This window comes from Panthera pardus, unplaced genomic scaffold (genome assembly GCF_024362965.1).
Source record: "Panthera pardus isolate Hobbes unplaced genomic scaffold, ASM2436296v1 HiC_scaffold_16, whole genome shotgun sequence".
NCBI lineage: Eukaryota > Metazoa > Chordata > Mammalia > Carnivora > Felidae > Panthera > Panthera pardus.
Genome location: NW_026526721.1, coordinates 68,891,855 through 68,905,443, shown reverse-complemented (window position 1 = coordinate 68,905,443; position 13,589 = coordinate 68,891,855). Strand labels below are relative to the sequence as shown.

At 36.6% G+C, this 13,589-nt stretch overlaps 1 protein-coding gene across 4 annotated transcripts in view; it reads left to right on the top strand.

Moving 5' to 3' along the window:
* Positions 1-13,589, top strand: part of CCDC14 (coiled-coil domain containing 14) — a 50,404-nt gene that overhangs the window by 29,150 nt on the left and 7,665 nt on the right. For all 4 annotated transcript variants that reach the window (XR_002079739.2, XM_019448612.2, XM_053903448.1 and 1 more), the window contains one exon: positions 4,684-4,766. Coding sequence is in view for 3 of the 4 variants with exons in the window: in XM_019448612.2 (XP_019304157.2) it covers positions 4,684-4,766 (83 nt within the window). In the remaining variant the exon portion in view is untranslated. The remainder of the gene's footprint in view (positions 1-4,683; positions 4,767-13,589) is intronic.

The window sequence follows — 13,589 nt, the reverse complement described above, 5'->3', positions numbered from 1 at the left end:
AAAAAAGGAAAGAAAAAAAAACCTCTTCAAACTTTACCTTACACCACATATAAAAATTAACTTGAAATAAATCACGTCTAAATGTATAACTAAAATATACAGAACTTATAGAAAAGATAAAAAAAATCTTAGTCATTCTGGGTTAGAAAAGATTTCTTAAATATAACGAAAAATATAAGTAGAAAAAATTTATAAGTTGGACTTCATCAAAATATAAAATTTGCTCTTCAAAAGACACTATTACTAAAAGTGAAGAGGCAAACAACAGAGAATATTTGCAATACATTTAATGAAGGACTTATACATATAGGACATATGAAGAACTGTTACAACTCAAAAAGCTGGCAAAGTATTATAATGGACACTACATCAAAGAAGATAGATGGATATCAAATAAGCATATGAAAGTATCTCATCATTAATCATTAGGAAAACGCAAACTAAAACCATGATGAGATAACACTACACATCCATTAGAATGGCTAAAAATTCAAAAGACTATACCAGATGTGAGTAAGGATGTGGAGGAACTGGCACTTGCATAATTTACTGGTGGGAATATAAAATGGTACAAATACTTTGGAAAATAGTTTGGTAGTTTCTTAGAAATTAAACATAAACCATATGATCCAGTCATTTTGTTCTTAGGTATGTATTCAGAGAAGTAAAAGCATATGTCCACATAAACGCTTACTTGTGAATGTCCATAAGGAAACAAGCTAAATGTCTGTTAGCAGGTGAATGGATAAACAGATGGTGGTATGTTCACACAATAGAATACCATTCAGTAGTGGAAAGGAAAGAACTATTGATATGTGCAACAGCATGGATGAGTCTCAAAATCATTATGCTGAATGAAAGAAGGTGGGGTAAGTATGTATCATATGATTCCATTTACAATATAATTGTAGGGGTGCCTGGGTGGCTTAGTTGGTTAAGCATCCAACTCGATGTCAGTTCAGGTCATGATCTCACAGTCATGGAATCGAGCCCCACATGGGGCTCCATGCTGGGCATGGAGCCTGCTTGAGATCCTCTCTCTCCCTGTTTCTCTGTTCCTCCCCTGCTCATGCTCTTTCTCTCTCTCTCAAAAAAACAAAACAAAACAAAACAAAAACTAATATAATTGTATACTATATAAATATATAGTATAAAATTCCAGAAAATGCAAACTAATTTATAAATTAGTGGTTGTTTGGGAAGGGGATATTATGAAATGGAGCATGTGGAAATTTTGGGGTGTGATGAATATAGTAATTGTGGTGATGGTTCCACCACATCATATGTTAAAAACTAATCAAATTATATACTTCAAATATGTGCAGTTTAATATGTTTTATTTTAATAAAGCTATATTTAAAAACAATAAGTACACTGAAAAAAGAAATATTTGCCTAAATGTCAGCAGTTCTTTTCCTTTGTTTAAATCAAGTATATGAAAATATAATACATAATATTTGCTAAAAACATGTGCAACTATTTAAAAAGATTTTTTGTCATATCATTTTTTATAGAATAGTCATGTTTTATTTTTTTTAATGTTTGTTTATTTTTGAGAGAGACAGAGTGTGAGTGGGGGAGGGGAGGAGAGAGATGGAGACAGAATCCGAAACAGGCTCCAGGCTCTGAGCTGTTAGCACAGAGCCCGATGTAGGGCTTGACCTCACGAACTGTGAGATCATGACCTGAGCTGAAGTCGGACACCCAACCGAGTGAGCCACTCCAGGTGCCCCTAGATCAATTATGTTTTAAAAGTCTGGCTTTGAAAACTGGGAATGAGAGGGAAGGAGAATAGGTAACTGTACAGTTGGGTTGGAGGGAATATCTTCTTAAATATGGGGGCTGTTTTGTTAATCTTCTCAGCTGAGGCACATGAGCCAGTAAAGAGTGAGAAGCTGTAGGTGCAGAAGAGAAAAGGCATGGAATAGGAGCAGAGTCCTTTAAGGTAGAGGAAGAAATGGGATCGAGGAAGTTGATGAGGTTCCCCTTCTCTAAGACTAGAAGAAAGAGGTGAGGATTAGTGTATATATATGGATACATTTGTACCCTGGGCAGAAGGATAACAGTTTGTCCCCAAGCCATATTATTTTTAGTGAAAACAGGAAAGTATCCTACTGAGAGTTGGAGGATAGGAATGACAGGCTTACAGTGAGGGATGAGAGTTTAGGCTGGTCATATAAGGGAAGAAGAGAAGAAATTGACCATGGATGTACAAAAAGATTGTCAAGCAAAGCTTCTGTCACATACTTGATGTGTAAGAGGACCTCAGTACCTTCTGTTTTCCTAGAAAATACCAAAAGCAGCATTCTAGTTGGAGTTGCAGATTGCCAGTCTCTGTTGCCTTTTCTAGATTCTCACTCTTTATTATAAAGGGGAAATTTCAGAAAAGTAGAATTGTACTGAAACAAACATGGGATTGTATAATACTGTTGTACTTCTGTAGCTTGCTTTTTTTCATTTTATAATGTGTCTGGAAGATATTTCCATGTCAGTACATGTAGATATCTCTTTTTAAAAACAACACCTGTGTATTAGTATTTCTTATTATGGATGTACCATAATTTATGTGGCATTTTAAGTTATTTCTAACTTCTCGCTATTAAATATTGCTATTGTGAACATCTTTGTATATATCTAAAGATTGTAGATGCTTTTGCACATGTACTACCGTTGACCCTTGAGCAATGCAAGAGTTAGGGGTCCTTACACCCTACAAAGTAAAAAATCTGTGTGTAACTTTTGATTCCCCCAAAACTTAACTACTAATAGCCTACTATTGACCAGAAGCCTTATCAATAACATTGAATGTATTGTTGACTAACATATATTTTGTATGTTATATGTATTATGTACTATATTTTTGCAATAAAGTAAGCTAGAAAAAAGAAAATATTAAGAAAATCATAAGGAAGAGAAAATACATTAACAGTACTGCACTGTGTTTATCAAAAATCTGTGGATAAGTAGACCTGCACAGTTGAAACCCATGTTATTCAAGGCTCAATTATATTTCTAGGCTAGATAACTTAGAGTTAGAATTATTTTGTTAAAGATAATAAACATTTCACATTTCACATTAACATTTCACATTAAAGATAATACATTTTCACAGTATCACATTGGATACTGTCAAATTGCCGTTCAATTGGTTATATCAGTAGGCTCTCACCAGTCGAGAGAATTCATTTGCCTCACCAACAAATAATGTTATTTCTTTTCATTTTTGTCAATCCTGTGGCCATAAAATATCTCTTGTTTTAAATTTGCATTCCTTCATATTAGTGAAGCTGAGCATTTTTCATATGATTATAAGCCATTTCTATTTCTTATGTGAATTGCCCGTTTTTATTGCCTTTCTTACCGATTTGCAGGAGCTCTTTAAGTGTTATGGATCTTTTGTCTTTTATATATGTGGCAGGTATTGTCTTCCAGAATGTTAATTCTAGAACACGTTTTAAATTTTGATACAGTTAAATCTTTTATTCTTTTCCTTGATGGTTGCTGGGTTTCGAATCTTGCTTAGAAATGCCTTCCCCACCTCAAGATTATGTAGATTTCTACCTAAAGCTTGTATAGATGCTCTTGTTTGTTTGTATATTTTCTGTATACCTCTTTCATCTATCTGGAATTAATACATGCAAGTGATGTGAGGTAGAGCACTATCATTTTAGATTCAGTAACAAAAATAAATATTTTAGTACAGAATATGTTCAGGTAATTAATTTTGGAAGGATAATAGAGACAACTTTTTTTCAGCATTAACTTCCTAGAAGTAAACATTTTTGTAGTTCCTTTTGTATGTTCCAATTTGTGAGGGGACTACACATTGTGAAGTTCACTGTAGGGCAAAGTTGCTGCTTCCTAGCATTCTGTCTTTTAAAATAAGGCCATTACATTTTCCATCTAATAAAGAAAATTATTAGAAACATAGATTTGCATTTCCCAATTTTTTCAATGTATGACAGACCAAGCAAATACATGTCTGATAACAGTCAGTCCCTGTAGGTGTTCTAGTTCATAGTTAGATCTTTTAAAGAGTACATTGTTACTACAGTAATGAAAATACAGAGAAGGAAGACAGAACAAGAAAATAGCAAGAGGAGATAGGAAACGGAAAAAAAAAAAAGACAAAGAAATCATTGAGAGAACAAAAAAAGGGAAAAAGAAGAATAAGAGAAATGTCAGCCTTTTTCTTGTGAGGGGAGAGTTTAATGTTGTCCCAGGCAATCTTTTCAAAAATATCACATTTAAAAAAAAAAAAAAAAAAAAAGCTCTATACATAGTAGCAGTGATGTGGTTTTGTTGTTTTGTTTATTTGGTTTTTGTCTTTTGTTCTGGGGATGAGATGGACTTCTGCTATCCTAAGTGGGTACCGTCTTTCATGCTCTTTTTTATTTTTTATTGTTTTAATCTTTTTTTTCAACATCAGTGTACTCTTTAATCCCCACCCCCTGAGCGAAATAAGTCAGTCAGAGGAAGACAAATACCATATGATCTCACTCATGTGGAATTTAAGAAACAAATGAGCAAAGAGAGAAAAAGAGACAAATCAAAAAACAGACTCTCAATTACAGAGAAGAAACTGATGGTTAGGAGAGGGGAGGTGTTATCCTTTTTAACAGGCTGTTAGATGTACACTGTTAAATGAGTTTGGGAATCATGTTTATTTATTATTTCGTTTAGGCAACTGAGAATTTTGAACCGACAACTTAGAGAACAAGAAAAAACTCAAAAGGCGCCTGGTTCTCTGGAATGCAACCTTGAATGTAGGTAAAAGAACTTTAAGAACTGATGATAAATTCTTTGTGGTTCTGGAAATACTGATAAAGAATTGAGCTTTCTTAATTATTTTGTCATAAGAGGACTTTCTTTTAATCTACATTTGAAAAAATAGGAATAATACCCTTATTAAAAATTAAAATAGCACAGAAACAAAAATAAAAGATCTGTGCTATTATGTCCCAATAATACACCCCTATTTCTTTTTTAAAAGGCTGTACTTCCTTTCACATGTCTTCTGTTCATATAGAATTAATGTGTTTCATAAATACTGAGTTCCTGCTGTATGCCAGGCACTAATAGAACTATATATGTATTTTATTTTTTCTTTTTTAAAAATGAGATTACACTCGTTATGCTCTTCTGTAGCTTGCATTTATTCACTTAACATGTAGGGAGCATTTTTCTTTTTTTTCCTTTCTTGTTCAGGTTTTTATTTAAATTCCAGTTTGTTAGTGTACAGTATATTGTTAGTTTCAGATATAGAATTTAGTGATTCATCACTTACATACAATACCCAGTGCCCTCCTGAATACCCATCACCAATTTAACCCATTCTCCCACCTGCCTCTCCTCCAGTAACCCTTAGTTTGTTCTCTATTGTTAAGAGTCTGTTTCCTGGTTTGCCTCCCTTTTTTTCCTATGTTCATCTGTTTTGTTTATTAAATTCCACATATGAGTGAAATCATATGGTATTTTCTTTCTCTGACTGATTTACTTTGTTTATCATTGATACTCTCTGGCTCCATCCACGTCATTGCAAATGCAAGACTTTATTCTTTTTTATGGCTGAGTAATATTCCATTGTGTATACATACACACACACCGCATCTTCTTTATCCATTCATCAGTAGATGGCCATTTGGGCTTTTTCCATAATTTGGCTGTTGTTGATAAGGCTGCTGTAAACAACAGAGTGCATGTATCTCTTTGAATCGGTATTTTTGTATCTTTTGGGTTAATACATAGTAGTGCAGTTGCTGGATCATAGGATAGTTTTATTTTATTTATTTATATTTTTTTTAATGTTTATTTTTATTTTTGAGAGAAAGACAGAGTGCAAGTGGGGGAAGGGCAAAGAAAGAGGGAGACACAGAATCGGAAGCAGGCTCCAGGCTCCGAACTGTCAGCACAGAGCCTGATGCGGGGTTCAAACCCATGAACCGTGAGATCATGACCTGAGCCGAAGTGGGTGCTTAACGAACTGAGCCACCCATCCACTCCTGGTTTTATTTTTAACTCGTTGAAGAACCTCCATACTGTTTTCCAGATAGGCTGCACCTGTTTGCATTCCCACCAACAGTGTAAGAGTGTTCCCCTTTCTCTGCAACCTCACCAACACCTGTTTCCTGTGTGGTTCATTTTAGCCATTCTGACAGGTGTGAGGTGATACCTCATTGGGTGTTTTAAATTTATTTTGAGAGAGAGAAAGAGAGTGTGCATGTGTGAGCAGGGGAGGGGCAGAGAAAGAGGGAGAGAGAGAGAATCCCAAACAGACTCTGCACTCTCAGCATGGGGCCCCATGTGGGGCTCGAACTCACAAAACATTGAGAGAACAACCTGAGCTGAAATCAAGAGTCAGAAGCTTAACTGACCAGGCACCCCTCTCATTATAGTTTTGATTTGTATTTTCCTCATGATGAGTGATGTTGAGCATCTTTTCTGTTAGCCATCTGTATGTCATCCTTGGAAAAATGTCTACTCATTTCTTCTGCCCATTTTTTAAGTGGATTATTTGTTTTTTGGGTGTTCAATTTTGTGAGTTCTTTATGTATTTTGGATACTAATCCTTTAACCAATATGTCATTTGCAGATATCTTCTCCCACTGTGTAAGTTGCTTTTTAGTTTTGTTGATTGTTCCTTCACTGTACAGAAGCTTTTTATTTTGAAGTAGTGCCAATGGTTTATTTTTGCTTTTGTTTCACTTGCCTCAGAAGACATATATAGTAAGAAGTTGCCATGGCTGATGTTAAAGAGGTTACTGCCTATGTTCTCCTCTAGGATTTTGATGGTTTCCTGTCTCACATTTAGGCCTTTCATCCATTTTGAATTTATTTTTGTGTATGATGTAAGAAAGCAGTCCAGTTCCATTCTTTTGCATGTTGCTGTCCAGTTTTGCCAACACCATTTGTTGAAGAGACTTTTTTTCATTGGATATTCTTTCCTGCTTTGTTGAAGATTAGTTGACCATACAGTTGTGGGTTTATTCCTGGGTTTTTTATTCTGTTCCATCGATCTTTGTGTTGTTTTTCTGCCAGTATCATACTGTTTTGATCACTACAGCTTTGTAATATAACTTGAAGTCTGAAGTTGTGATGCCTCCTCTTTGCTTTGCTTTGCTTTGCTTTGCTTTGCTTGGGCTATTCGGGGTCTTTTGTGGTTCCATACAAATTTTAGGATTTTTTGTTCTAGCTCTGTGAAAAATGCTGGTGGTATTTTGATAGGCATTGCATTAAATGTGTAGATTGCTTTGGGTAGTATAGACATTTTAACAATATTTATTCTTCCAATCCATGAACATGGAATGTTTTTCCATTGCTTTGTGTTGTCTTGAATTTCCTTCGTTAGTGTTTTATAGTTTTCAGAATACAAATCTTTAACCTCTTTGGTTAGGTTTATTCCTAGGTATCTTATGGTTTTTGGTGCAATTATAAATGGGATCGAGTCCTTGATTTCTCTTTTGGCTGTTTCATTGTTGGTGTATAGAAGTACAACAGATTACTGTACATTGATTTTGTATCCTGAGACTTTACTGAATTCATGTATCAGTTCTAGCAATTTTTTTGGTGGTCTTTTGGGTTTTCTACATAGAGTATCATGTCATCTACAAATAGTGAGAGTTTGACTTCTTCCTTGCTGATTTGGATGCCTTTATTTTTTTGTGTTGTCTGATTGCTGAGGCTAGGACTTCTAGTATTATGTTAAATAACAGGGTGAGAGTGGACTTGTTCCTGTCTTGTTTCTGACTATATAGAGGAAAAGCTTGCAGTTTTTCCCCATTGAGGATGATATCAGCTGTGGGTTTTTTTGTATATGGCCTTTATTATGTTGAGGTATGTTCCCTCCATCTATACTTTGTTGAGGGTTTTTATTATGAATGGATATTGTACTTTGTCTAATGCTTTCTCTGCATCTATTGAGAGGATCATATGGTTCTTATCCTTTCTCTTCTTAATGTGATGTATCACATTGGTTGATTTGCAAATATTGAGCCATTATTGCATCCCAGGAATAAATCCCACTTGATGATGGTGAATGATTCTTTTAATGTACTGTTGGATTTGATTTGCTAGCAATGTGTTGAGAATTTTTGCAGCCATCTTCATCAGGGATACTGGCCTGTAGTTCTTTGTTTTAGTGGAGTCTTTGTCTGGTTTTGGAATCAGAGTAATGCTGGCCCCATAGAATGAGTTTGGAAGTTTTCTTTCCTTTTCTATTTTTTAGAATAGTTTAAGAAGAATAGGTATTAACTCTTTTTATAAATTTAAATTTATATTTATAGTTATATTATATATATTTATATTATAACTATTAAATTTATAACTTTAAATGTTTGCTAGAATTTGCCTATGAAGCCATCTTGCCCTGGACTTTTGCTTTTTGGGAGATTTTTGATTACTGATCCAGTTTCTTTGCTGGTATTGGTCTGTTCTAGTTTTCTATTTCTTCCTGTTTCAGTTTTGGTAGTTTATATGTTTCCAGGAACTTATCATTTCTTCCAGATTGTCTAATTTGTTGGCATATAGTTTTTCATAATATTCTTTTATAATTATTTGTATTTCTGTGATACTGGTTGTTATTTCTCTTCTCTCATTTATGATTTTGTTTATTTGGGTCCTTTCTCTTTTGTTTTGATAAGTCTGGCTAGGGATTTATCAAGTTTATTAATTTTTTCAAAGAACCAGCTCCTGGTTTCATTGATTTGTTCTGGTTTTGGGTTTTTTTTTTCTCAGTTTCTTTATCACTTACTTCTACTCTATTCTTTATTATTTCCCTTCTTTTGCTGGCTTTAGGATTTGTTGTTGTTGTTGTTGTTGTTGTTGTTGTTGTTTTTAGCTCCTTTAGGTGTAAGGTTAGGTTGTTTATTTGAGAATTTTCTTGCTTCTTGAGGTAGGCCTGTATTGCTATATACTTCCCTCTTATGACCACTTTTGCTGCATCCCAAAGGTTTTAGACCATCATGTTTTCATTTTCATTTGTTTCCATGTATTTTTTTATTTCTTCTTTAATTTCCTGCTTGACCCATTCATTCTTTAGTAGCATGTTGTTTAACCTCCTTATATTTGTGGTCTTCCCAAATTTTTTCTTGTGGTTGACTTCAAGTTTCATAGCATTGTGGTCAGAAAATATGCATGGTATGATCTCAATCTTTTTGTACTTGTTGAAGCCTGATTTGTGACCTAGTATGTGATCTATTCTGGAGACTATCCCATGTGCACTCAAAAAGAATGTGTATTCTGCTGCTTTAGGATGAAATATTCTGAATATATCTGTTAAATCAGTCTGGTCTGGTGTCTTTCAAAGCCATTGTTTCCTTGTTGATTTTCTTCTTAGATTATCTGTTCATTGGTGTAAGTGGGGTGTTAAAGTCCCTTACTATTATTGTATTACTATCAATGAGTTCCTTTATGTTTGTTATTAATTGTTTTATATGTTTGGGTTCTCTCAATTTGGGGGCATAAATATTTATAATTGTTAGATCTTGTTGGATAGTCCCCTTTATCATGATATAGTGCCCTTCTTCATCTCTTGTTACAGTCTTTGTTTTAAAATCTAGTTGGTCTGGTAGAAGTATTGCTACTCCAAACTGGTGCAGCCACTCTGGAAAACAGTGTGGAGTTTCCTCAGAAAATTAAAAATAGACCTACCCTATGACCCAGCAATAGCACTGCTAGGAATTTACCCAAGGGTTACAGGAGTACTGATGCATAGGGGCACTTGTACCCCAATGTTTATAGCAGCACTCTCAACAATAGCCAAATTATGGAAAGAGCCTAAATGTCCATCAACTGATGAATGGATAAAGAAATTGTGGTTTATATACACAATGGAGTACTACATGGCAATGAGAAAGAACGAAATATGGCCCTTTGTAGCAACTTGGATGGAACTGGAGAGTGTGATGCTAAGTGAAATAAGCCATACAGAGAAAGACAGATACCATATGGTTTCACTCTTATGTGGATCCTGAGAAACTTAACAGAAACCCATGGGGGAGGGGAAGGGGAAAAAAAAAAAAAAAGAGGTTAGAGTGGGAGAGAGCCAAAGCATAAGAGACTGTTAAAAACTGAGAACAAACTGAGGGTTGATGGGGGGTGGGAGGGAGGAGAGGGTGGGTGATGGGTATTGAGGAGGGCACCTTTTGGGATGAGCACTGGGTGTTGTATGGAAACCAATTTGACAATAAACTTCGTATATTGGAAAAAAAAAAAAAGAAATATTGCTACTCCAGCTTATTTTAATGTCCATTTGCATGATAGATCTTTCTCCATCCCCTAACTTTCAATCTGCAGGTGTCTTTAGGTCTAAAATGAGTCTCTTGTAGGCAGCATATAGATGTGTCTTTTTTTTTTTTAGTCCATTCTGACACTCTATGTCTTGATTAGAACATTTAGTCTATTTACATTCAGAGTAATTTTTGATAGATATGTATTTAGTGCCATTTTATTACTTGTTTTATCTTTGTTTCTAGAGATTTTTCTGGTCCTTTCTAGTCTTTGTCACTTTTGATCTGTCCTTCCCACTCAAAGAAGCCCCTTCAATATTTTTGCAGGACTGGTTTAGTGTTCATGAACTCCTTTAGTTTTTGTTCGTCTGGGAAACTCATTCTATTCTGAATGACAACCTTGCTGGATAGAGTATTCTTGGCTGCAGATTTTTCCCATTCAGCATGTAGAATATATCATGCCACTCCCTTCTGGCTTGCCAAGGGAGTGATCTGTGGAGAGATCTACAGCTAACCTTATGGGTCTTCCCTTGTAAGTTAGGGACTTTTTTGTCTTACTGGTTTTAGATTTTTTTCTTTATCACTATTTTTGCAAATTTAAATATAATATGTCTTGGTGTTGGCCTGCTTTTATTGATTTTGATAGCAGTTCTCTCTAACTCCTGGATTTGGATGTCTGTTCCCTTCCTCAGATTAGGGAAGTTTTCAGCTATTATTTCCTCAAATAAACTTTCTTTCCCCTTTTCTCTCTCTTTTTCTTCTGGGACTCCTACGATGCAAATGTTACTACATTTAATGGAGTCACTGAGTTCCCCAAGTCTACTCTCATGATTCATCATTCTTCGTTCTTTTGTTCAGCTTCATTGTTTTCCATAATTCTTTTTTTTTTTAAGTTTTTATTTATTTATTTTGAGGGAGAACGTGGGTGTGCAAGCAGGAGAGGGGCAGAGAAAGGAAGAGACAGAATCTCAAGCTGACAGCATGGAGCCTGATGTGGGGCTCAAACTCACGAACCATGAGATCGTGACCTGAGCCCAGATCAAGAGTCGGATGCTTAACTGACTGAGCCACCCAGGCAGCCCAATTATTTTCCATAATTCTTTCTTCTGTATCACTTATTCATCCTTCCATCCTTGTGGTCATTACATCCAGGTTGTTTCGAATCTCAGTTATTGCATTTTTCATATCTGTCTGATTGGTTTTTAACTCTTATTTCTGTAGTAAGGGTTTCCCTGATATCTTCCATGCTATTCTCAAGCCCAGGGAGTATCCTTATGACTGTTATTTTAAAATCTCCATCAGTCTTATTACTTATATCTGTTTCAATTAGATTTCTAGCCATGACCATTTCTTGTTATTTCTTTTGGGATGAATTCCTCTATCTTGGCATTTTGTCTAGGTCTCTGTCTTCTTCTGTGTGTTAGAAAAGCCTGTTGTGTTTCCTGCTCCTGAGAGTAATGACTTTATGAAGAGTCATTAGTATGTAGGGCCTGGTGCTTCAGGGAGTGTCTCTGATGTGTGCTACATGCACTCCACTAACGTGTTTTGGCTCCTCTGTCCCTTAGGTCAGTCCTCTGCAGAGGTTCTCCTTACCTGAAGTGGGCAGTGCTTGGACCTTGGCTAGAGTGTGGTCAGTTTTATCTAGGTGTCTGGCCTCCTTCTTAAATGAGACTTGATTCTACTTCCACTAGAACTGATGCTTTGCAGAACTCTATGGTCAGTAGACCTGATGTGTGCAGGGGTTTGTGCTGGTGTTCTTGGGGAAGGGCCTACTGCACTGGTTCTTAAACTTGCCTGAGAAAAGCAGTACAAACAGAGCACAGGAGGACAGGTCTTCGTGTAAGCAGATTAAGCAGCCAGTGTTGGTGCTGTGCTTTTTTTTTTTTTTTTTTTTTTAAGTTGGTTTATGCCTATGGGTAGAGGAAGGAAGTGGCTCCAGCCAGCTCCTTTGTCCTGGAGAGGGTGCTTGGTGCTTGGTGCTCTCAGAGAAGCACTCCCAGAAGAATGAGTGATTTCCCCTTGTACCTCTCAGGTGTTTTTCAGGTCACTGTTTTCACACTGCTTGTCTGTAGTTTGCTTGACTGTCTGGGGCAGCACAGTGCACTTTGGTCTCTATCCCAGCCAAACCTGCTGACTCTTAAAATTCCAAACTTCAAGGAAGTGCTGTGGAGGGGGGCCTGCACTGGTCTTCAGGGTGAGAGTCTTGCCTCGCTGGGGGTGCAGATTTGACTGAGAAGGGCAGTTGTGCCGGAGCTCAGGGGCATGGGATTTGGAGCAGGCTAAACAGCCGGTATCAAGGTTAGCTTCCCTCAGCAGGTGTCTGTACCTGTGCTGAGGGCAAGGGAGAGAAATGGCACCCACCAGCTCTTTTGTCCCGGGAGAAGCAACGTCACCTCTCACAGATGTGCTCCAAGAAGTAGGAACCGTCTCTCCCAATGCGCCTTAGGCGATCCTCAGATCATGCCATTTGCCCCAGGGTTGCTTGCCTGCCTTCTTTCCAGGAGTAGGGCAGCTCCCTCAGGTCTCTCTTCCCAGCCAAGCTGGTAGACCTCTAAAACTCCAGTCTTTGTGCCCCACTGATTGCAAAAACTCATGAAAATCAGCCCGTCTCGTTTTCCCAGCCAATGGCTTTGTGAAAGTGTTCTCCTTGTATGTAAGGGCTCCTTTGCCTCCATAGCACTCGTGATCTGTTTCTCCCCCAAACCATGTCTCTGCACTTCTTACCTTCCTCCATGTGGCCTCTTTTCTCCCTCCAGTTGTACAGTTTGTTCTGTCAGTCCTCAGGTCAATTTCTTGTGTGTTCAGAATGATTTGATAGTTACTCAGCTATGTTCGAGGGATAAGGCAGGCCTGGGGTCCTCCTGCTATCCTGCCATCTTAGCTCCCCCTTCCAGTAAAACCTGTAGTGCGCATTTTTCTGTATCAAAATACATAGATTCTGTTTAAGAACTATTTGAATATTCTGCTTATGTTGCTTCTAGCATTATGCATTTGAAGTCCTCTGATGATAGCTATCTAGGTATTTTCCCAGTGCAAACAGTGGTACAGTGAAAATCTTGTACGTGTGTCTTTGTGCACATGTGTGAGCATTTTGTAGATAATAGCTATAGAATTAATGAGTCAGTCAAATTTTGACAGATATTGCCAAATTGTGCTTATGGATCCTAAAGCTTAAAATATTAGGAAAAAGAAAAAAACTACTATTAACAAGGAAAAGATTAGAACAATTTGTTTCTTTGTTTTTTTATTCTTGGGATCTTTTCCTAAGCTTGACAAAACTCAGATGACACAAAGGAAAAGACTGATAAGATTTGTTCTCAGAATTTTTTGTCATTTTCTGCATGGCAAAATTGTAAACACATT